This window comes from Mustela lutreola, chromosome 6 (assembly GCF_030435805.1).
Source record: "Mustela lutreola isolate mMusLut2 chromosome 6, mMusLut2.pri, whole genome shotgun sequence".
Lineage (NCBI taxonomy): Eukaryota > Metazoa > Chordata > Mammalia > Carnivora > Mustelidae > Mustela > Mustela lutreola.
In genome coordinates, this window is record NC_081295.1 from 29,502,310 (window position 1) to 29,527,420 (window position 25,111).

At 34.9% G+C, this 25,111-nt stretch overlaps 1 protein-coding gene across 3 annotated transcripts in view; it reads right to left on the bottom strand.

The window, feature by feature from the left end:
- GRIK2 (glutamate ionotropic receptor kainate type subunit 2) overlaps positions 1–25,111 on the bottom strand; it is a 644,466-nt gene that overhangs the window by 251,104 nt on the left and 368,251 nt on the right. For all 3 annotated transcript variants that reach the window (XM_059176999.1, XM_059177000.1, XM_059177002.1), the window contains exons 8-9: positions 4,732–4,875; positions 1,949–2,056 (exon numbers count right to left, since the gene is read on the bottom strand). In XM_059176999.1, the coding sequence (XP_059032982.1) occupies positions 1,949–2,056; positions 4,732–4,875 (252 nt within the window). The remainder of the gene's footprint in view (positions 1–1,948; positions 2,057–4,731; positions 4,876–25,111) is intronic.

Below are 25,111 nucleotides of genomic sequence, written 5' to 3' on the forward strand. Positions count from 1 at the left end.
TAGCTCTTTTAAAAATTGAAGCAGTTTTCCATTAGTGTGTTATCTGATCACTCTCTATAAAAAGCCCCTTGAAGATAAAGATCATGTGTAATTAATTTATCAAAGCAAAATTTCAAATTTAAGAGGAGTATACAAACTATTTTCGAAATCTCAAGGCAACAGTATAACTCACATTGTTGTACCTTGCTTATCATTCTGGTTATCACCCCATGTACTTTGTAACCATTATATTCAGGGTCTTTCTATAATCCCCACTATTGCTTAGAGAAAGATTTTCTATTGTTTCCTTTACAGGGGCCATAGTAACAAGAAAGACATTGCCATTTCTCTATTGATGTGTTGAAATACTAACAATAGCCAGAGTTTATCCTAGTGTCTCGCAAACTTCCAAAAAAAAAAAAAAGATAACAGTATCTCCAGTAAATATTGGAATAAAACCCATAAGAGCTGATGAAACCACACCATTATCAATTCCAGTCTTGGGTATAGAATAATATTCTCATTGTGGGAGCAAGGCAGTTAGAAAGTGACTGCCTCATGAATATTTGTTTCACAGTTTGTTATGAAAGATTCCTGACTTTGCATGGTCTTTTAAAGGGTACAATCTCAAACTCTCAGTGGGCAGAGGTAATATTCCTGTCAACTTTAGTCATCAGGTGGTTATGATATATTTCTTCCTATCTTGGTAACATTATCAAAAATGTTTTCTGTTTCTAAAATTATTTGAATCAACATTCAAATACGTTACTGTTTTTTTAGGTTAAAAGAGCCCTTCTGATTCAATTTCCTTCTTCAGTTTCCATTTGTAAGTAATGTTTCATGTTTAATAGCTAAATGAAACACAAGACACCTTACTATCTTGAAAACAATATTATCTCAAATATAATTTTTTCTTAAGTTCTTTCTTTTTTAAAGAGTTTTTTTTTTTAAGATTTTTATTTTATTATTTATCTGAGAGAGATAGCAAGAGAGAGAGAGAGAGCACGAGCTGAGTAAAGGGCAGAGTGAGAAGCAGACTCTCAGTGGGATCCCCATGTGAGACTCAATCCCTGGACTCTGGGATCATGATCTGAGCTGAAGGCAGATGTCTAACCAATTGAGTCACTCAGGCACCCTTCTTAAAGGATTTTATTTATTGATTGATTTAAATTAGAGAGAGTGAAAGCGAGAGAGATCACAGAAGGACAGGGAGAAGTAGACTTGCTGCTGAGTGGAGAGCCTGACGTGGACCTTGATCCCAGGACTTCAGGATCATGACCTGAGCAGAAGGCAGTCACTTAACCAACTGAGCCACCCAGGTGCCCCAATTTTTTTCTTAAGTTCTTACCAAAATATCTTTTCAATAAACCTTCAATGAATCTATCAGAAAAAATACTTTAATGCATATATTACAAATATAAACAACTTACACTAAAATATTTCTAAAGTAAGCATATACCCAAATTCTATAATCATTGTCTGACTTTACCCTAGGAATAGAATCAAATAAGATAGACCAGTGTAATGTATTTATGTATATACCTAATTTACTCTGTGTACATTAAAGTGAGACATTTCATTTGAATATGACCCAGCAAAGGAAATAATCCTTCTGTATTTAATCTTTCTTTATGACCTGTTCCAAACAGGAAAGTCTATGCAAACATAAAGTATAAATATTTTTAATTACTATATTAAATCTCAAGGCTAATAAAGATTACATGCATTTCAAAGCATAAGAAAAACTTGGTGAGAAAATAAAATACTTATTTGTCTTAGGACACATTTTATCCTTGAATACTAATCCTCAATTATTATATTCAACATAAGGTATCAAATGTGTATTTTAAGAGTTATTCAGAAAAGTTAAATGTTAATGAAATGTGGCTACAAGAGGAACTATTTCCCTATTTCATTAGGATCTGTTGTATTTAATAATTAAAGTAAGTAAGTTGAATGACTCAAGTACCTTTTCCAAACCTTCTTCTTTGAGGCTGATCACATCCAAATCAAAATCTGTTCGTAAACCATTGGTTTTGTTGAAAGTTATTCTGCCTGTGAGACCTTCCCAATGTGCCTACAGGAAAATAAATAAATAAATAGGATTCACAAACAAGTAAAGGAAGATAAAACATTTTTTCACACAAAAAATTATTTTCATTACTTCTCATAAATTTATCACTATTGATTTTTAAGACGTTTTTTTCCTCTTTTACACTTTGGAAGATTTTTGTCTATAGTTGTTGCTTTAGTCTCAGTATAAAACTTATTATAAATTTTCATTTTAAATAATGCATTTTCTATGAATAATTTTTATGAGAAATTCGAAGATTGTTTTAAATAGTAAAGCTCTTTTGCAAACTGAGAATAATTTAGTCACTTATTATAATACATGAGCTAGTGAATATCTCACTAGAGATTGCAAATAGAATTACTGTTATAAAGTATCACTCCTAACTTCATATTAATATGAACATAAACTTACTTCATTACAGAGAAAGAAACTGAATTTAGGAAAAACCTATGTTCTACAACTTCAATTATACACATTTCTCTTAGAATAATTAACTTATTACTTTATTTTCCCTTAAGTGGGATTGGGAGAAATATATCAAAATTATTCATGTCAAGCTATACTTCCTGTAAAAGGAGCTTTCCATGTAGAAGGAAGTGAAAAATGTAATAATCTAATTACATAATGAGTTAAACCCGTCATAGGTGAGCAGATTTCTTAGTTTTTTTGTTTTTGTTTTTGTTTGTTTGTTTTTGTTTTTGTTTTAAATACAGAGAGTTTTCTCATTCTGCTGGCTACATAGAAAAAAATGTTTTCCATTATTTGTCATTTGGAAATAGCTTGGGAAAAAAATTACATATGAAAAATTTCAAGTAATGTTACATATACTCACAGCTATAATGTTTCAAAGAATATATACCAAGATCCAAAGAAATGAAACCAAAGAGATTATGGGTAACCTTTCAATAAGGACTACAAATGGATATCATTATTAGTACACTATAGGCTCCATGTATTTCTATACTTATGTATAGGGATTCTAAAATAGTTTTAGGCTAATAAATTACAAATAAAACAGAAATAATTATAATACATGTCTATATACATATTGTAACATGTCATCACTGAATTTAAACATGTGATAACTGGTCTCCAATAAGGAATAAAAAGATATTTAACCTATCCTTTTCCAAAGAAAATACTTTCAGGTGTTTAACAAAAATGCATCTTAGTACAAAAATAGTCAATCTGATCAAGAAGTACAGAAGTAGAAGTAGAAAATAGTTAAAGACAACAATCTGGGATAGAGGCAGCATAAAGAAATGGTTATCGGGTAAGAATGTACAACTAATAAAATACAATCACAAATCTAATTCTGAACTACCTCGCAACCAAAGCAAGGAGGAAAGTGTGATATAAACACAATATACAGGGTCCATAATGTCAGACATACCAACTATGCAGGAGAAGCTCAGCTCTTCCTGGCACTGAAACTTTAGAGGAATGTCTCTTGTTGGTCCTCATAAAGAGGCTCACCATGTGATTTAGTGGACAAGGGCCTTGACAGCACTTACAATAAATACAATAGTGAGTTTCATACAACTGTTTGTTATAGGACCGTGTGACACACACCTGAACGGTCAGGTGCTGCATTCAGAAAGCAATTCTTTAACCACCCAAACCTATGCAATATGTCCGCAGCTCTCTGATGCTCAGTTTTAAACCAGACATAAACATAGAATGCGAAACAAATAAAGAACTACATATGCCTCAGGGAGTGTCATTTCACCCAACTGAGAGTACATTAAAAATCACAAAAGGAAAATTCATGGGTATTCTTTGCCAAGGAACTGGCATATTCTTAAATATGACCCTATTCTCACTTTTATTTTTGAGATGAATAATTTATTATATGTTGAATTAATGATTTCTTTAAAGCACATTAAGAAAAATCTTATGTGGGGATAATTCCTGTGATTTTCCTAGCAAAGACTAAATTTTCATAGTTACACTTTCATATAAAAACTCCTGTTATACTCAAATGAAATGTATCCCAAGCTGACAGTCATAATGGGACAACTAGGAAGTGTGTGTGTGTGTGTTTGTGTGTGTGTGTGATCTTCAGAATTTTGCCTTTTTTTTTCCTCACTGTGGGCATTCTTGGTCTATAACCATAACAGTTGTAATCAGAAATGGTATGTGACCATAAAAATGATTGTATTACACAATATGAAGCAAATTTTGCACTTTTCCGAATGCAGATATTCTGTTTTATGTTAACTGCTAATATAATGACAATAACTAGACATTATATTTAGGAACCATAGATCTAAGTAACAATTCTTTAAGACGTGGGACTTAGTGGAGTGCAAAAAAAAATGTTGCCTAAAATACATTCTTTAAACTGTATATCCACATAAATGAAAAGCAATACCTATAAAGACTCAGAGAGATCAAAACTAACAATGTCATAAATCATAGGTCACAGATTTTTATCTGTTTACACAATCATAGGTATCTTGAAAGATATTTATTTACTTGTCATGTAATTTTTCCCCTTTTCTTCCGTATCTTTTAGTAAAAGTGTTAATTTTGCCTGTATGGAGAAGAAAGAAAGTTGAATTCAAAATATAAAAGTAAAAGGCCACCTGTGAGGAAAACTAAAATAATCTCAGTGCATTCACCTTGAGGACAAAAGAGACTAGGCAGATGTGCTTCTCCCGACATACCCGACATACCTCTTTAATTAGGCTCATAAAACGGGTCCCGAAGCGCCAGGGTTTGTGTCTATTACACTGTAAGGAACTGACTGTCATCTGAGGAAACTGCTGGACGCCCACAGACACCACGTGCACGGCATCATACATTAGAGCAGCATCCGTCTGAAAGCCAAGAACAAGGAAATATGGAGTCAGTACAACCAGTGAAACCCACGGGAGGAGGTTTGGAAGGGGACTGAAGGAGTGAGAGAAATATATACTCATTTTACCTTCACCTAAGGGAGACAACAGTTCTTCTGATGCTCTGGTTCTCTTAAATAAGATGCTGTGTTCAAATTACTACATCAGCTCCATTAGAACATTTGACCTAAGGTCCCTTTCCTGAAGTGGTAACTCAGTTTCATATTGTCCTAGTATCTCTGTTAAAGTAGGAAATGTGTGAAGACATTCATTGTTTTATTTTTTTGTCATCCCCTCTGGCTCTGTTTGATTGTCTCAGTACACAGACCTAGACACACATCATATGCACACACACAAGATGAATGCAATTGAGAACATTTTGAATGGTTACATAAATGACATGTTATATATGAAATAAATAAATAATTTCCTTGCATAGGAAGAATGAAAGAAATTTGAAAGGAGAGTCACTTAAAAAGCTTAAATATAATCCCCAATCTTTTCTTCAACTTAATTTTTCAAAAGGTTCAACCTCAGAAATGATGCTACAGTTTTTGAATCTCAATACATGTAGTAATCCCTTTTTAAGAAACTAAACTTAATCCTCTGTACAGTTTTCTTTTCCCCAAATTTCCATATGAAAAAAAATTCCTTTTGTCTTCGCAAGTAAAACGGATATGAATTCTACTGTGTTTGCACCTGCTCAGATGACTGACCACTTTAGAAGTTGATGATAAAAAACAAATTGTTTGTAAGTCATAACAAACCAGAGGCTCAGTGACGTTCAAATGCTGTGTTAAATGAAGACTCGCATTGTGTCTGACGGATCGATGCCAGGCTCACTACCTACGGACGAGGGCCACACTGACTGTAATGCTAGCAATGAACTTTGGGCCATCTGCTTGGCAGGCCTCAGAATAAAAGCATATATTTCCTCTTCTCATTCACACAATTAGTGAGCTGTGAAATGAATTCCAAAATGAATAGGAACCCTGTAGATTATAGCGTTTGCCACAATACAATACAAAATGAGTACACACAGTCACTTTCATGCAAATGGATCCTAAGGAGCTTTACCACATAAAATGGAAGACAGCTAAAGAGACAATGCAATGACAGAACATAATAATAATGCCATTTTATAGCTCATAAATCTTTGGGGAATATAGCTTGCATTCCTAACCTTCACTTTGTAAATACCAGCTGACTACTTCCGCATCCTCTGATAGCTGCGGCATAAAACTAGGATCATGGAGTTGATACAGGCATACGTCATGAGCCTGAGGATTAGACTGATATTTGTCTTTGGCCTGAGGTAACATTTAGGAGACTGATCTCAGATACCACAAAGGTGATCGTAAAAACAGTTACCAAGATATGAAAGACAGATTTGATTCCAAAATAAAATGCATTTTTAAAAAAATATCACTGTGAACAAAGGTATGGAATCATGAACACTTTTACACACTACACGAGAGAAAAGAAAGGACAATTTTGCAATCTGCACCACAAAACAGCCTTAAAAAAAAAATCTACATTCTTTTTAACCCTTCTTCTAACCAAGTTAGAGATAAGAACAAATGCTACATACATGATTTATTTTTTTTAAAAGAGTGGAAACCTACCAAATGTTCGAATGAAGGAAATACAGTAAAATCACAATGGTATTTTATATAACCACTAAAAAAGATGTTTTGAAAAATAATCAGTTAGATGAGAAATTGCATGTGATATGATCCTAAATGTAAAAATAGACTATGCAGAGCTGGATGTCTAGCATTAGCCATTATATAACTTTATGGGTACTTCAAACGTACTACGTAATTTATTTAACTCTCACAATAAGGGTTTAATAAATGTGCTACTATTGTTCTCATTTTGCAAATGATGAAATCAAGTTTGAGAGACATTAAGTAACTAAGCAACGTCACACAGTTAACAAGTGGAGAGGCCCCAGACTCAGCCTCTCTGCTCATAGCTAGTATTCTTAACCACCATATAACGTGTTATATGAATAATAACAGTAGGTTAAAAAGAAAAAAAAAACACTAAAATGAAACCAATGATCACTCCTGAAAGTTGATAATTAAAGGAATTTAAACTTTTTCTTTTTATTTATTTTCTACATTTTCTTTAAGATAGAAGTTTGCTAAATACCATTTGATAATTTTCAAGATGAAAATTTTTATCTATTTCCACAAAAAAACTAAATAATATAAATATGATATTGCTGCTATATGCCATGATTTACTTACATAAGACTTACATGAAAATTCTAGAATAGCAATCTTATCTAAAATGATAATGTTAAGAAGGAATTTTGCCAAATTAAGAGTTTGAAAAATTGTTTTTGGTACATAGTTTCAGCAATCAGAGGACACACTAGTTGCTAATAAAACTATTTGAGGGGCAACTGGGTGACTTGTTGGTTAAACCCTCTGCCTTCCGCTTGGGTCATGATCCCAGGGTCCTGGGATTGAGCCCCCGAGTCCCGAGCCCCACATCATGCTCTCTGCTCAGCAGGGAGCCTGCTTCCCCACCACCCCCCTTCTCTCTGCCTGCCTCTCTGCCTACTTGTGATCTCTGTCTGTCAAATAAATAAATAAAATCTTTAAAAAAAAACAACTATTTGAGATCTTGTGATTTTAAATATAATCATAAAAGAAAGATAGTATTTATTAAATAGAAGATAAATACTAGAAAAAAATTATAAGTAGATAAAAAGTTGCTGATCAAATTGCTTCTGGAATTTCCAGTTTAAAATATGTTGATTTATGATAAAGAGATACACAGAACTTCTGAAACTACTCTGTATGATATTTTCATCAGTTTAGAGTGTTATTTTTATTCTACTTTTAGACTGGTTGTTTTATGTAATAATATGGAGTTATTTTCCATTTATACTCGCTATCCTGTCAGACTCAACTTTACTGTCTTCTTCGCAAAATCATGCATATGCAAATTCTTCCACCTTTGAAAAGTTGTGAGAAAACTAGTGTTTCAAAAGTGTTTTTCTTATTTTCACAAGAATGCATATGCTTGAAAATCTGTCTTATACTAGTAATAGTATTACTTAACACTCATTTAGTATTTACTACAGATAAGACATTCTCTCTAAATCATTCCATTTAAATTCTCACAACCAATCTGCAGTGGAAAATCCACTGAATTTGTACCAAGTAGAAAACTGAGGCAGAGAACAGTTCAGTAACTGGCATGTAGAGGTGGGGCTGGATTTGAAGCCAGACAACCTATGCAGAGTTCACAGTTCATTCTCCGGTTTTTGCTCGGAGTTCCACGTTTAATAAAGCAAGACAGTTTGAATGATTTTAAAGTTACAAAATATAAGAAATATCAATAAGTACTTGAATGTATGACTCTAGATCATGTTTTGATAAGTGGTCAATACATAACAAAAATGGGCTGCCAGGTAAGGAACTGTGTGGTTATGGAGAATGGATACATACAACCTCACAAACAAAGGAAGACATCAATGTATGGGGTTAGGTCATTAATAGGTTAGTCAGGAAGTAACATTAACCAGGAATGACTTCATGAAAGTAGATTTCTTCGATGCAGTTGCTGCTCAGAGTGTTCTCAAAAAGGAAAGGCCCTAGAATGTCTTTCAAGATCAGGCTTAAGCGGCATCTCTTACTCCTGACTCTAAATTGTACAGATTTGAAAGAGCTGCTCTTGCTAAGTCTTTCACTCTCTCATATTGACTTATAATCCCTTGCCAAGACTTTTCTCTTGATAGAAAATAGGAGGGAAAAAAAAAGAGAGAGGTGGAAGAGAGGAGGAAAAAAGTCCAGGAGACACACAAGTTAATTACTTTATCATTTTTATAATATTATTATTACTGTCCAGTTATATTGCATGCTTACACTATACTACACAACTGTGTCAATTTCTTTACCTGCGTTGGCTCACTTAATTCCACTAAGACCATATATTTTAGGTGATATTACTTTTGTGATTTTAGAAAGAAGGAAACTGAAGCTTAGTAAGGTTAAAGTAATTTTCTCAAGGTTTTGTCACCTTGAGAAAGAAGACTCAGAAAACAAGGCTCATGCAAAGCTTAGGTCTTTGAACTACTGTCCGAACTATCACAACATGACTGGCAGAAATAAGACTTAGAAACAAGACTCGGGCAAGACCTAATTCTTCGACGCACTATCTGAACTATCATACCCAACAACATCTCTTCAGCTTATTCCTACCAAAACCATGAAAGGCAATGGAAGATAAAGGATGGCAGCAAGTCTCACTTTTTGGAGGCTCTGCTGAACACCAGATAATTACGTCCCCAGGTCCCAAAAAGAGTACGTCTCTGAATTGAGATACAGATAAAAGTTCCTTTGGCTCCCAAGTCACATTTTTTTTTCATTTACAGCATAGCTACCTCTAAAGAAAGCTTCAGGATTAAACATAACTATAATTTAACCAGTTACATTAAAATGGAATATGTGTACAATTTGGTCATTAAAATCTGTATGGGAGGTTTAGATAAAATTGAAGTCACTCACATCCTAAATTACAAAAGACAAAAGTTAAGCAGAGGAAAAAAAAAACTTAAAAAAAAAAAAAAGATCTGTCCCATTTTTCTCTCTTTTAAGAATAATTACTCTCGGGGCACCTGGGTGGCTCAGTGGGTTAAAACCTCTGCCTTTGGCTCAGGTCATGATCTCAGGGTCCTGGGATCGAACCCCACATTGGGCTCTCTATTCAGCAGGGAACCTGCATCCTCCTCTCTCTCTGCCTGCCTCTCTGCCTACTTGTGATCCCTGCCTGTCAAATAAATTAAAAAAAAAAATCTAAAAAGAAAAAAGAATAATTACTTTCTCATATGTAAATAGATCATTCTTATTGGAAAGCTAAACTATTTATTTGCCCTGGGAATAGAGTTCAGAAGGAAGTGCAGACCAGGTAGGTATAGACAGACCTAAATGCTAACTTCCATGCTTCACTGCTAGGTCAAGAATCTATCGATAGTAATAGGGGCACACTTGAGAGACTACCTCAGGCTAGATTGGAGTTGGAACTCTTTTTTTCTTTCCAAAATAAGTTAGTTAACCTACAAAGAATGTCTGTCAGCCAAAAACTTCCTTTGCGAACCTTTACAATTATGTGATATAGTCCTATACATTTCAATAAAACTGTAGTGACCTAAACTGGTGGCTTGAAAAGATCATGAGAAGTGTCTTCACATACATTTTAAATATGCAATAACCATCTCCCTAACTTATTGCTGTGTTTATCTGATACCTAGTCTAATTACTTTTAGGCATGGAATGTGTACAGGGAGCGGAGGTGGAAGAGTGACAAATGCTAATTTCTATGGTTGAATTATTGCCACAGAAATTAGTTTAGTCACCCAGTATGATTTCATCTATCTCAAGTAACCTCCAGTCTGATGAGACTTTTAAGTATTGAACAGTTTACATTTCTTTTATGCTCTAGAAAAGTCCACTATGCATTTTTGAATAATTGAAGATTCAGGGGAATTAGATACTCTCAACAGTTTCAAATGACAAAAAATACCGTTGTTTAATACTTTTGATTTGGTAAGTATAATTGAAACATTTCACAACATATAAAAGCAGGAATAATCATAGATGCTGTGAATGGTCAAAAGGTTTCTATATATTTAGATTTCATTCACAGAAGCGTTTAATACGAAGTATTGTTCCCAAGCATGTCCATCCTGACTGCATATGTTATTTCTGGTTTTGATCACTATAATCATCATCATTAAACATCTCCTCTGTAAAGTTCTGAGAGAGACAGGCACTACAACAAATTTAAACATTGGTTTTATTTATGTGATGTATGAAGCAAATAGATAGAAATGAACAATCCTGAACTCCTTATAGACATACAAGAGAATATTGGTACATAAAATCCCTCAGAAATACTAAAGACTTCTCTTAGAAAAAAAAGAAAAGGAAAGAAAAAAGCTATCAAAAGTATTTATTTTTCTTTCCAATGAGAAGAACATTCTTATGTTCCCCAAGTAGTGTGGGTTTTGGGTATCCCCACTGAATTTTCACAGGGGGAACATGGAGCATAACCTTTCACAATTTATTTTCTCTGTTATGCTGAGTGGAGTTATATTTGTGGCAGTGTCATTCTGCTTAAACACTTTTTGCATATTTGGGCTCTTGGCCTGGGTTCCAAACACACCCAATGTTGTATGCAATAATTTACATTTAAATGTAATCACTTTTTTTTTTTTAAGATTTTATTTATTTATTCATGAGAGTCAGAGAGAGAGGTAAAGGGAGAAGCAAGCACCCCACTGAGCAGGGAGCCTGATGAGGGACTTGATCCCAGGACCCCAGGATCAAGACTTGAGCCAAAGGCAGATGCTTAACCATATGAGCCAAACAGGCACCCGAAATCTAATTACTCTTAAGAGTGATGTGATATATGTTTTTATCTTGATTTACTGATGTTTTTGTGGGTACAAACATATGTCAAAACATATAAAATTATACAATTCAAATATGGGAAATTTATAGTATATTGATTTTACTCCAGCAGAGATATTTAAAATTGAAGAATGATCATGCGTTTTTCTAAAAAGATGGTTCTTAGATTTCATTTTGTTCTAGAAGTCTCTAGAATCTTCTCAAACTAAGCACCACTGATCTGTATCTTCTTTCTTCATTCAATAAAACCGTTTATGCTTCCTCACTTCTTTTCTTTCCTTCTAGACCGCAAGCATCTTTTGGTCTAGATGCTTGGTATATGGTACGCATCTTACCATATCTATCTTTGTAATACCCTGCACAGTACTCCAAACATCGCCATGCCCATAGTAAGTACATAAAAGCATTTTTCAACAAATTGAAAAAGTCAAACCAAAAGTTCGTTTGAACTGTAAAAGAAATAGGTATTAGGAAGCTCTGAATAACAATCACACTTTGTCACCTAGCTCGAATGTATTACCTCCCAGAGGTACCGTGAACCAAATCTGCCAGTAGCTCAGACCTGGGAGGAATGTGAGTGCAGCCTCTGTCCCGTTTCTAAATGAATTTATAGTAACAGTTCCGTGAACACATTTATCTTTCCATTAAATAAGTGCAGGCAGGTCCCCTCTGAGATCTGAATGCTAGCTGGCAGGTGGCAGATCCATTCTGGAACCCCTATGTCTCAGACTTTGCTCATTTCCTGAATTCCCATCTGAAGTATAGTGCACAGCACACAGAGCAGCATGGTCCAACAAACGGAATTTGAGTTTATGAATTCTGGCCCTTTCATTGACTCGATCCTTTATCTAAAACAAATAGTAAAAAAAAAACCTAAATCCCCCTTGCCTTGTTTCCACATTTTATAATTGGACATAAAAATGAGGATCTGCCCTATTTCGTCCTTGTTGGAAATTCACTTTTAAAAACCAGATAGTTCCAAGAGAAAAACAATTACAAAGATGATTCTTCAATTAGAAGATATTAAGGACATTAAGGGCAGGGGAGAAAGGGTGGATTCTGACCTCTGGAGCTCTCTGGTGCAGTCAGCACAAGCCAAAACGGGACAGAGAATCAGCCACCCCTCTGAGCAAGGGTGAGGATCACACATGGAAGGGAGGCTGGTGTTCAGTCGTTCAGCTGGCACACTGCACCCAGCACTCTGCCCGGCTCAGAGCAGGTGCGCAGTGCTGCTAACTGAACGGAGGGGACTGAAGAAGAAATGCCCTCAGACCCAGTCGGGAGCCAATTGTCAGAGACAATTCACCCAGTTACACTGCAGCTGCCATCATGCTTTCTCTGTTGCCGGCTCTTTGTACTGAAACAGAGTTCTTTACCAGCAGCTGCGTGGACCGCACAGACTGCATGAGCTAATACATTAAAGCAGTGTGCACGGTCTCTGGCACATGGTGCATAGGCAGGTGTTAGACGATGATGATGATGATCACCAGAAGAGCCGTAATCTCTTCGAGATGGCCACGAGCCAAAACAAGGAACTGGTTTAGAAAGTATAATGTTTCAACCCTTCTGCACCCACTGTTACCCTAAATGAGGGAACAGAACTCATGCTGTTCAGGAAAGCAGACCAAGTTCTGAAAGGGAATGGAGCAAGAAGGAAATCATCATACAACAACAACAACAGCAACGTGATCCCTTTAAAATGTGGTGTGCACACAATGCCACAATTCAAACCTAAAAAAAGACACACAAAGAAACCTACATACACACATGTTGCCAGACAAATTTGGAATTTAAGAATAAATATAAGTGGTAAAGTATTATGGTGTCTTCCATTTGTTACTAAAGGAAGAGCTGCTGTTGGACAGATACTTACACAGCAGACGAATCTGCCTCATATTTTTTCTCCTCTCTGGGTTCTTCATCTGTAAGAAAAGTGGCTGGAGCCAGCTGGATTTTAAGGTGTTTTGTGGCTTACATTCCTCTTCCTAGGAATCTCACATTTCACTCCAAATGTATTTTGGCCTTTTTAATACAATCATAATCTTAATTTATCTATCTTCTTCCCATAATTATTTATGTGCTTGTTTGATAAACTTTGGTATCAATACTTCATAGGAATTAATAAACAAGGGAAATCAAAAGTCACTTTTCTGTGCTCCATACTCTACCCAATTCCTGTGTGGTCCATTAAAGTCTTCTAATATTTGTATTATATTTTCTTTGTTGATTTAACTTCAGTTAAAGTATCCACCCACACTAAAGCCCACCCTGGCTTCCCAATAATCTGAAGAGGACAACTAAAACCCTTTCTCTCTTACCCAGATTCATTCACTAAGATCCCAGGATCTTATCTTCTTTTGTGTCCTCTGAGACCCTGAGAATATAGATATGCCTATACCTCACATGTTTTAGCTGACCAGAGAGATTCTTCCATTGTGGATTAGCTGAGTAAGAGGAGATGCCAAGAACTGCATGATGAGAGATCTTTAAAAGGAATATGAATTTTTGTAGCTACCCGTATGGCATTCAGCACCTATGAAGGCTAAAAAGGATAAGAGTTTATGGGGAAGATATAAAAAAGAGAAGAGTAAAGAATAGAATGGGTTTCAGCTTCACAGCCAAACTGATGAGTTACAAAATTCAAGTTTCAGCAATGTTCTGAAGCTGAAGTATGAAGATCGCACCGGATGACAGTGTTGCTGGGATTCTGCAAAGAAATGGGTCTGGGCCAGGAGTAATGCCCTGAGGGATTAAACAGATTCATTTGCTTGATGTCCCTGCGAATCTGCGAATTCAAATAAATGTCTATGTCTCTTCAAACCAGTGCTCTCTAGCTTAAGCTAAAAGCTACCAGAAAGTAACGACAGTTAATTAACCTATTTTGAATAGCAACTGGTAAAATACAATCTAAAATGGGATCTATGCTAATTCTGACAGTAAGAGTTTTCATTGGCCCTTGATGTTTATATTATTCAATTTTTGGCCATTAATTTTGCAAGAACTCTTGCTCGATGACATTTTCCTTAACAACATGGAACAAAATAATTTTACAAACAATATTTTTCTGTGAGCTTTTAGAGCATTATAAGGTTTGAAATTCTGTCCATGGAGTTTTAACATTACAATTGTGAAAGCTTTAGGAGATGACTATTTTGCATTATTTCCAATAATTATATGTATTTACCATGAACATTTCTATATAATTTTCTTTCTGTCCTACATATATCCTTAAAATGCACTACTTCCCAAGCAGAAAATCCTTTTTTTTTTTTTTTTTTTTTTTTTTTTTTTTACTGCTACACTTTCTAAATTCCTTTAAACTTTTATATACAATTCCAGGATGTTTAGATGTTTCTCAAATGCCATGTAGAGAAACTCTTTACGTCTTAAATATAAATGATTAGGGAAAGCTGTGAAGCAGGTTAGAAAATGCCAACAAGTTTTCAATTAAAAGTTTCATTTAGGGCGCCTGGGTGGCTCAGTGGGTTAAGCTGCTGCCTTCGGCTCAAGTCATGATCTCAGGGTCCTGGGATCAAGTCCCGCATCGGGCTCTCTGCTCAGTAGGGAGCCTGCTTCGCCCTCTCTCTCTCTCTGCCTGCCTCTCCATCTACTTGTGATTTCTCTCTGTCAAACAAATAAATAAATAAAATCTTAAAAAAAAAAAAAAAAGTTTCATTTAACTAATGTAATTATTCTTACCTAATTAAATTTTTTCAACTAAGATCAGTCCTTTGAGATATCTCATTCTCTTTTAAAATGTTCCATGAAGCTCTTACTAACGTCCATGAAGAACACTGTATTGATGGGATTGTTAATGAACTCTCTAGCAACAAGGCACTAGGCTTAATAATTTAGGCCCTGTTGAATCTCGTCTGCTTTTTACTACATTTGGAACTACTATTGATCTAGAGAAGAGTCAATATCAAGGGGAAGTATTCTTTGTCCTTCCAGCTGGTCTCCAGTATATCCAATTATTTTGATATTCAGAGCTCAGATTAGTTTCTTGCACTTAAAAATTTATATTCATCAATATTGTTTATATTTTCTCCTTTCAATATGATGAAGTAAAATTGATTTCTATGTTAATAGATTAATTATTTCTAATTTGAGATCTAGAAATATGCAAACCAAAAATACAACAGAAATTTGGGTTCATGAGTTTAAATGTTCACATAAAAACTAAATCCCAATGCCTATAAAAATTGAGAACCTAAAACTTTACATATTATTACTCAAACCAAAAATCAAATTATAGTAATGATCTATTTTAAGCATGACTTGAAGGATAGGGAAGAAATTAATAAAGACATTTCTGGAAAAATAAAACAATAGATATGCACATAAATTATATTCATATATACCCTTTATAACTTTATGTGTTCTTATTGTATTTTTTTGTATTGTTACTCTATAAAATTTGTAATAGTAACTTCTCACAGAAATGTGAAAAAATAAAATTTTAATAGAAAGCTAATGGGACTTAGTACTTTAATTCTATAACTTATTAGCCATTATAGGAAGTCATGTTATCTTTCTTAGTATCATTTCTTCATCTTTAAAATAAATAGAATAATAACCTACCTCATAGAGTTGTGAGGATTGAATTGGATAAATTTACAAAAGTGTAAAAAACTGTAAAGCTCTTTATTTCATTATTTATAGAGAAAAGTGAGACTCTCAAGTATGTTAGCAATTCATATAAGTTTAGATGAGGCAAAAATCTTTGAGGAAAATAGTAAGGATTGATTTGCATACTCATATTTTACAGTATACCCTAGGTCCCTAATTTGAAGACTTCCCATCTCTTCACTGTTTTAGTTAACATGATTATTTTCTACATTGGAAAATACATTGATTTAACTAATTATTGTTTTAGTACTTGAAGAAATGCCTCTGTTTACTCCTTCTCAGGTCTCTTGAATCTCTTCTCCATATGAATATATACTCTTCAAACTCTCTTTTCATTTGTCTCTAAGTGCTTTACAGTTTGATTCACTCATTCAACAGCATTGATTCATGGTATTATTGTGTTATTGACAGCAAACACAATTATAAGCTTGAGCAATAAAACTGAGAAATCAAAGATGATTTAGACCCTTGGGGTATTTGTCATAGGTGAGTGGAACAAACAAGTAAACCAAAATTCTTAATAATGGCATATGCAGGTCAATATGGATGTATTTAGTTTTGTCTGCAGTACTACCAACTATGTTCAAAATTAGCCATCATTTGAAAGAATTTTCTATTAATATCCATAGCTTCAAAATATAAAGGAGTGGAGAAAAGCTAAGAAAACAAAAGTTGCAAGGAATGGTGAGATCAGGGGAAAGGTTAATCAGAATTCTCATAATTTTTTTTTAAGATTATCTTTGTTCACATTCTGAGACCCTAACATCTCCTTTCAGACATTAGAATATGTTTGTCCTTTTACTGGATAAATATTAAAGGATTTCCCTAATGTTGAGTATATATCATTTTATCTTAGAACTGATCTAAGTGGAAGACTAAAAGAATAACATGGAGCTGAAGACCAAAAATAGGATTCCAATTAAGTCATGCAACATCTTTGAGGGAATCTATGGTTTCTCTTCCTTGGCATCTCTTCTACTGAAGCAGAACCTCTTCCCCGGAGTCCATTTCCTGACCCAGTATCTTAGTGCCAAGTGTTCCAGACCTGGTAACAAGCACTGTTTCAGGCATAGCCAAGTGACAAAGCTTCTTGAGGGAGCCATTTGGGAAAAAGGTACATTCTTTCTTTTGGAGTTTTGTACTTGTGGTTATAAACCTTGATGCCACCTCTGCACTGCTGCCTGAGAATGAAGCCAATATAAACAAAAGAGGGTGTGAGAGATGGAGAGGAACCTGTTTATGACTCTCTTTGTGCACCTGAATCCAAAGGTACCTGAAGACGGTTATCCTGGACGTTACAAGCTAGAAGACCAATGTGCCTCCTTTTTGCTATCAACTAAAGGAATTTTAGACAACTGTAATTAGAAGAATCATGAATAATACAGCCTTGGGCTTTGGTTTGCCTCTGGGCAAAATAAGATTATGGTTTTTTATCTCCCCACAGAGTTGTGATACACATTTAAAAAAAATCTGAAAATATGTGTAAAAACATGTGATATACAATTATACATAAGAAAACACTAAAAAGATCTGTTATATTAAATAAATTCACCAAATATATCATTATTATTTCTAAATATTAAGACTTAATTCTCTGCAGAAAGACATTTAATACAGTAGGAAATTTTTAGATAACTGCTAAGATATCTGTATAGTATTGTCAATTGGTTCCACTTACAAAAGCACAAAATGGGGCAACTGTGACATGACACAGAAGTATATACAACGCCTGCCAAAATGCATGGATCAAAATTTTGTCTGAATCAACACTACCTTTCCCACTGTGAATTACACAGGTTGAGGGACAATCAGAATGTGAGCTGAAGCAAAAAAACTGTAATGGTACACTGCTGTGAACATTATTAAGGAAGAAATCATAGAGGACTCTAAAACCAAATGCAAACTAATACTCTACAATGCCCTTTTAGTCAGCAGGTTAATAGACTGACATCAAAATTGGAAATGACTGATTAAGCGGTATCTGTTAACTCTTGACATTTACACTTTTGAGTTTTATACTTGATCAAACAAATTATAAATCACTAACCAGGACATAAAAAACTTTCATTACAACATTTGTTTTTTTGTTTTTTTTTTGTTTTTTTGTTTTTTTAACTGAATCCCCCTGCCATTCAGGAAATTAACTCAAAGGAGACAAAGAACAGGAAGTGAGGGTGATGTAACTTTACTCAGGAGAGAAAATAGTTGGATAATCTTCACCTACTGGATTTGACAACTGAACAGCTGCAGCCAAAGGAAGAATGGAAGGTGATATATGGCAGGAGCTCAGGGAAAAGCCAGAAGGATTAACAATTCCACAGAGAAATTAGATGCAAGAGGATGTTAAAAATGCTTTAAAAGACATTTTTTAAAAATCACCAGAAGAAACAAAAAACAGTTTAAGGAATGATGAGACAGTATTCTTTCCTTGTTTGTTAAAACACAGACATTTGATAAAATTTGTAACAAAAGAAAAAAAAAAGAAAGAAAGGAAGGAAGGAAAGAAATTCAAATTAAAACACATTCAGAATGTGTTCAACTTGATCCTTGAGCTTTTTGCTTATGAGCTAGATTTGGGGGTCTTGTGGAAAGGAATCTTATAAATTATGCATTGACTCAAATCCTACTAATGACGCCTGAGTATGTCCAAGGAACCTCAGTACAAGGCTATAAACTTGAGTAGACACCAGTGTTTCCAGAGTTTGGGGCATCAGGTGATAGTTGTTCTGCTACTTTGCATTCCAGATCCTAACTCTCTCCATTTCTCTCTTACACAGCTGTATATCCTTTACCGTCTTCTTTTTCCTTTCTCTCCATTTCAGTATGGGCCTTAAGGAAGATTTACATTTGGTTGCATTTTGAAGGAAAAATAACTGCAAATATAAGAATCATTTTATGTTAAGTGCTGAACAGAAATTCAGCACATTTTATACATAGGCATTTGCACCTACTTCTGCTCCCAAGGAAACCAGTACAAAGGTTTTGCACATACCCACCATGTAAAGAATAGTGAAGTTTACTTTAATTTCATCATTCTTTGAAATTAGCTGAATCACAAGGACTATCCTTGATCAAAAGTTAACAGTGAAGTTTCAAAACAGATATCAAAAACCAGAGTAATAAGCACATCAGCTATAACTTTAGCTAGTCAGATCTGTTTTTAACTTTATGGATAATTTTGCCTCCCTTTTCTTAAATCAGAAAGAAAATGAATATTTCACAAAGAAGCTATTTGATCAAAGGATTGGTTTCTATAACAACTACCAAATGGCATGGTGGTAGAAACTTTACAGATACTATTTAATTTAATTTTCTTTATAATCTAGTAATATAAGTAATAGATCCCAAGGAGCTGAGGTTTAAATCAACCCAGTAAAGAACAAACCTGAGGTCTGAATCTAAGATTATCAAATTTCAAAGATTCTATTTTTTTCTACTAACCATGATAATTTATGCTAACATAAATTGCTGCTACATACAACATGCTTAAAAACATAAATTAGGCATCTATTTTAGAGATTACCTCCACCTATGTTATGATAATGGAGTAGTCTATAAAATAAAGATCACTGAGGGATACCTGAGGGGCTCAGTCAGTTAAGTGTTTGCTTTTGGCTCAGGTCATGATCCCAGGGTTCTGTGATCAAGTCCTGAGTTGGGCTCCCTACTCAGTGGATTCTCCCTACTCAGTCCGATTCTTGCTCTCCAGTGCCTTTCCCCCTGCTTATGCTCTCTCTCAAATAAATAATTAATTTTTTCAATATTGAAAAAACAACCTTCATTTTTTAATGACATGCATTAACTTTCCTGATCCAGAGGTGAGAGAGAATCAGTAAAATTTCTATGTAAGAAAATTCCTAATTTCCTCACCAGATGTAGGTCAGTAATGGCATGTTAACATCCACAGTTGGGTACTAGAAATAATTGGTACAATTATTCTGGAGAACATTCTGGAAATATGTGGCAAGCACAAACTGGGACACTCTAATTTTACTTGGAGAATTTACTTCATGGAAATAAAAAGACAAGTGCACATAGATTTATATACAAATATGTGCATTATAATGTAGTTTATATTTTTACAACAATACAGCAACCTAAAGGTTCCTCGAAGTTAAGTAAATTACATTATATTTATATTACTGAATATATTGTAACACTATCAAAATTATTGTCCAGAGGTATATTTATTGACATGTAAAGATGGATATCAAAATTTACATATTCACATTACTAAATAATATATTCCTATTATAATAGTTCAGCATTACATCCAGTAAAATATTTTAGAGTGCACCATCTGTGCTCCAAACTTCCTAAGAGGTAATTATTCTCAACAACGTATATCTAAAAAGATACATACACACAGATATTGTGTTTATTTTTATATAGATCTAAAAGGACACATATAGATACTGTGTTTATTTTTATTCTTTTAATCAAAAATGTGATCTATTACAATTTGCTTAAAAAAAACACAGCAAACCTTAGGAATATGCCCTTTCAAGTTAATATTAATAGACCCACCTTAGTTTTAACAACTGAATAAATTTTAATTATGAACCTTCTTAAGATACACGTTGTTTCAGTATAAAACAGAATGTAGCTTATGTCCCTAGTTTTAATTTTACTGTATCTATAGCTGTCTAACTTCATAAATACTTACAGAGAGAAATAATCATAGAAAAGTTTACCTTTCTTCTTTATATTTTTATATTGTATGAAAATACTCTGTTAGGTAGAAAAGAAGTTACAATTACTATTGTTTGGCATGACATAAAAATAAATGAAGCACAGTTTTATTCATGCTTGATATCTAAATATTATGTGTTGTGCTTATAAACAACAGAGTTAATGGACCAAAGGCAAATTTGAATTTCGAATTAAAAGTAGCAGGTATTTGTTTTGAATTCTAGGTAATACTCATGTTCACCTGAGTCATTTCTAATTTCTGAGGTTAAACTATAAATTATCCAACTTCTCATACATAAAAAACAATCAGAAGTAAGAATCAGGCCTCAATATTACCAGGTGAGTTTAAAAACATGCCTGGATGACACATGAGTCTTGAAGACTGCCCCTTTGGGATGTCTACAACCAGCCAGGATATCTCCTGCATCAGGGGACATAGAGAATTATTTTCTAAACACAGGCATCAAAAGGAGTAAGTGATTAATCAAGCAGTATCTTAAAGCTTTTCTGCAAGCATTGTTCTGTTAATTAACATGGTGTCTGCTTCCTGCAAATGAAGCCCTGAGCTATTACATAAAATTATGGCAGTGCTCACTAAGAAGGGGGCTCATTTGGAAAGGCACTAACATGCTTGCTTTCTGTCTTGAGCACTGTTGTTAGTTAGCAGGCAGCTCAGTTCTAGAGGACGACACTCCCAGAAGTCATCTGGTTATAAAGACATGCTGTGTTTACCTAAAACACAGTTTGACAATTACATGTCATGACTAGATGTTTTCAAACATAGTGGTTTGATGTATCTTATTTATACCCAACTTTATTAAAAAAAGGAATTTGCAGTAAACATAGCAGATCTTATTCTCTCAAATGAATGTTATAGAAATCCAAAATGTGTTCATTTATGTCAAACATGACTCTGAGGGAGGTTTAAACTATTTCAGGAACTGTTAAGGATATCATTTTGATACCCTCAATGATATCAAATTGCCAGCCACAAGAGTTAGGAAAAAATACTCATGAGCGATTATTAGAAATATGACATTAATGACGTGGCTATTTCACTTTTTAAAAACATCTGTTAAATATTAAGGTTGATTTTCTCAGTTTTTAAAAGCAAGTGTCCAAATTATGAACAACTATATAAGAATAAGTGGAATAAATACAGAGTATATCAGGCAAATATTGATCTAATGCCAACTGTGTGTTTATCACTTTCTTAAACAAACAATCTCTTCACGCTGAAAGTATTTTAAATGGATATTTGGCTTATTATTCTAATCAATGCACCTTGCAAAACAAAGGTAACTTCAAATGTTGTTTTAATCAAGAAATGTTTAATTTAAATTTTTATAGGATTAAATTTCTATACATTTTAGGATTTAGACTATTTATGATGCAAAAAGAAAGAATTGCATAAAAATGACTCATAGCATTTTCCTGAGAAACTAAATTTCAGTAGATGCATAGGAAAATCCAAATTTGCCAGGTTCTTCATTTTCAAGAAAAGGGCCATTTAATTATATCCACCCAAAACAACTTCATTTAAAGGTAGTGTCTGCCATTTCTATAGGTTTTCAAGAATAGGTTACGAGTTGAGTTTCTGCTTCGTGGAGAGAAACTAATTTCATAAAAAAACACTTCCTGAAGGACAAAATATCCTTTTTTGTTTTCTTGTGCCCTTTCCAAGTAGCAATATCCAATCTCTGCCTCTGTGTTAGACTGATTAACTTCAAGACTAACCCAGGTAGCTCTTGCAAAAGAGGGAGTAAATGTACCCTCTAAAACTGAAATGCAACTGGATCATTTCACTGTTCTTCCTAGAAAAAAATACCAATGATGAAAAAGCCAATTTGATGTGCCCAACTGCTGTCAGCATTTGTATTTAGATAAGACTACATTAACATATATATAACATCATTTAGATTCAGAAAGAAATCCGAGATAGATACAAATAAATGGCACACATACAATCCCTAATGAGGCGCCCCATGCTAGGCACTGTGCTAATGTTAGAGACAAAAATAGAAGCAAGATGGGGGCGCCTGGGTGGCTCAGTTGTTAAGCTGCTGCCTGCGGCTCAGGTCATGATCAGGTCAGGTCAGGGTTCTGGGATCAAGCCCCAATCCAGCTCCCTGCTCAGTGGGAAGCCTGCTTCTCCCTCTCCCACTCCCCCTGCTTATGTTCCCTCTCTCGTTGTGTCTCTCTCTTTACAAAAAATCTTAAAATTGAAATGGGGGGACAGCTATAGCAGCACATACAAGAAACCCTAATTTACATTGGGTGACTCAGAGAAGGCTTTCAGAAGAAAGTGATATTGACATAAGGAGGTGTAAGAGTCAGATGAAGAGGGAAAAGATGTATGATGGCTCAAATGAGAGACAACAAGACAGTCTTGAGGAACTGGAGGAAGATTCCCTATGGTTGAAGCATCATGAGGATGGGGGGTTTTTAGTGGTGAGGAAGAGATGGGGTTACTGGCAAAAATCAGAAAATAGAGGATTTTGTCAGCCATGCTCACAAATCTAGATTTTATCTGTAGGCTACGGGAAGCCATTAAAGTGCTTTGAGGAGAGACACATGATCAGATCTACTTTCAGACAGAACTACTCTTGTGTCCTTTGGTGTAAAACTTTGGTGCAAAACTAGAGACAAGGGAGTACAGTTGTTCAGATGAGCATATTAAGAACAAGGAGAAGAAGAAAAAATGGGTGAATTCAGGAAATATTTATGAGTAGACTTGTTCCTTGATTTTGAGGGAGATGAAGGGAGTGGTGACAAACAGAAAGGAGGCTGTAGTAATTCAGGTTTATTATTGTTTGGGCTAATGAGAAGATGGTCATGATATTCATGGAGATAAAATAATGTACATCAATGTTATCAATAATATGTCTCCAACTTTATTCTCTTACTTTTCTTCAGAGCACTTATCACATTCAAGGGATTATTATCTTGCCCCTCCTTTAGAACATAATCTCCAGGTGTATAGAGACTTTTCCAATTGCTGTATCCCCATCAGACAAGAGGTTCCAGGAAGGAAGTTGATGGTAGGTTTGAGTTGTCTCTGAAACTTGCAAGTAGAAGTGTCTGGTAGATGGGGCTGAATGTATAACTTCATGTCTTAGGAGACAGGAGTGGGCCAGGGATATTAAGTTGGAAATTATCAGGTCAGGGGGAAGGCCTAAAGCAGAGGAGCAAATGGTACCCAGGAGTAAAGGTAGAATGAGAAGAGGGTCAACACATAAGGACTGACAGGACGAGGACCACAAAGCAGGGGACCCTGAATACAGAGAACTAGGAGATGATGGTGTCAAAGAAACCAAGGCATAGGAATTAATTTTTTTTTTAATTTTATGAATTTGTGTTGACCTTCCTTAAAGGCAAATGTTTAACTGCCTCACTGTCAAGTCAGACAAAAAATCTGTGACTTTTTGCTCTTCAACTTATTTAACTGTGCAAATGATGGTTCTACGTAAATATTAGCAGCCATCAGGACTGGTTATATAATTTGCAGGGCCTAGTGGAAAAGAAAAACACGTGGCTATCCAAATATTAAGAATTTCAGGATGGCAACAACATAGCATTAAAACGAACATGGGTCCTTTCTAAGCCTGGGATCCTATGTTACTGCACAAATCCAAGTGGGACTGGGATCCAAGTTACTGGATCCAAGTTTTTGCCTATGAAGGCAGTCCTCCATATAACATTCATCTTTCAGGTTCATTTATGTTTAAATCAGTTAAGGGGGATAGATCAACCAGGTTTGAATCTGTTACTATGTTAATATCTGTTAATATGGCTCCCTCAAAAGGGAATTGATTTGAGGAGAAAAGACCTATGCTGAATAAACTGAACATGATTAAAAGATGGTAACTTCCTTATACTGAGGGAGGGAAAGCAGGAACGGAATGTTTATCTTCTGGGATACATAGCATACATATACATTATAATATATCCACAATGCCAGGTAATTTGAGTTGTTTAGTCAGATAACTGGCAGTGAGCAAATAACGGACAGTGACTAAGTCAGGCCAATATTCCATTTCTAGAAACCTCCAACTTAGAGTCATTTTTCAGGATCAAGCGAATTAGAACAATTACACCGGCCCAGAGCTCTGGCGCCGGGGGAATCATTCAGTTGTTAAAAACAAATCCTGCAACTCCAGTGTTCTTACCACACTGTCACTGAATCGAAGCAGTAGGGAGAGCCCCTTTGATTTTCTGCCAAGACCCTCGATCTGTACATTGTCCTTTTGTCATTACTTGTTCCTCTGGAGGATGGCCTCCATGTTCTTTGGAACATTATTTCATTTGTACATGAGTGTCTCCAAGGAATACCCAGCATGGTTTGTCCTGACGCTGCAGCTTCGTGCAGACAGCCCTGGGATCGGCACCTGCAGTTGACACGGGCCGGTCTGACTCTAGGAGATGCAGAGTTAAAAGCAAGCCCTTCATGTCTGATGATTCAGTCA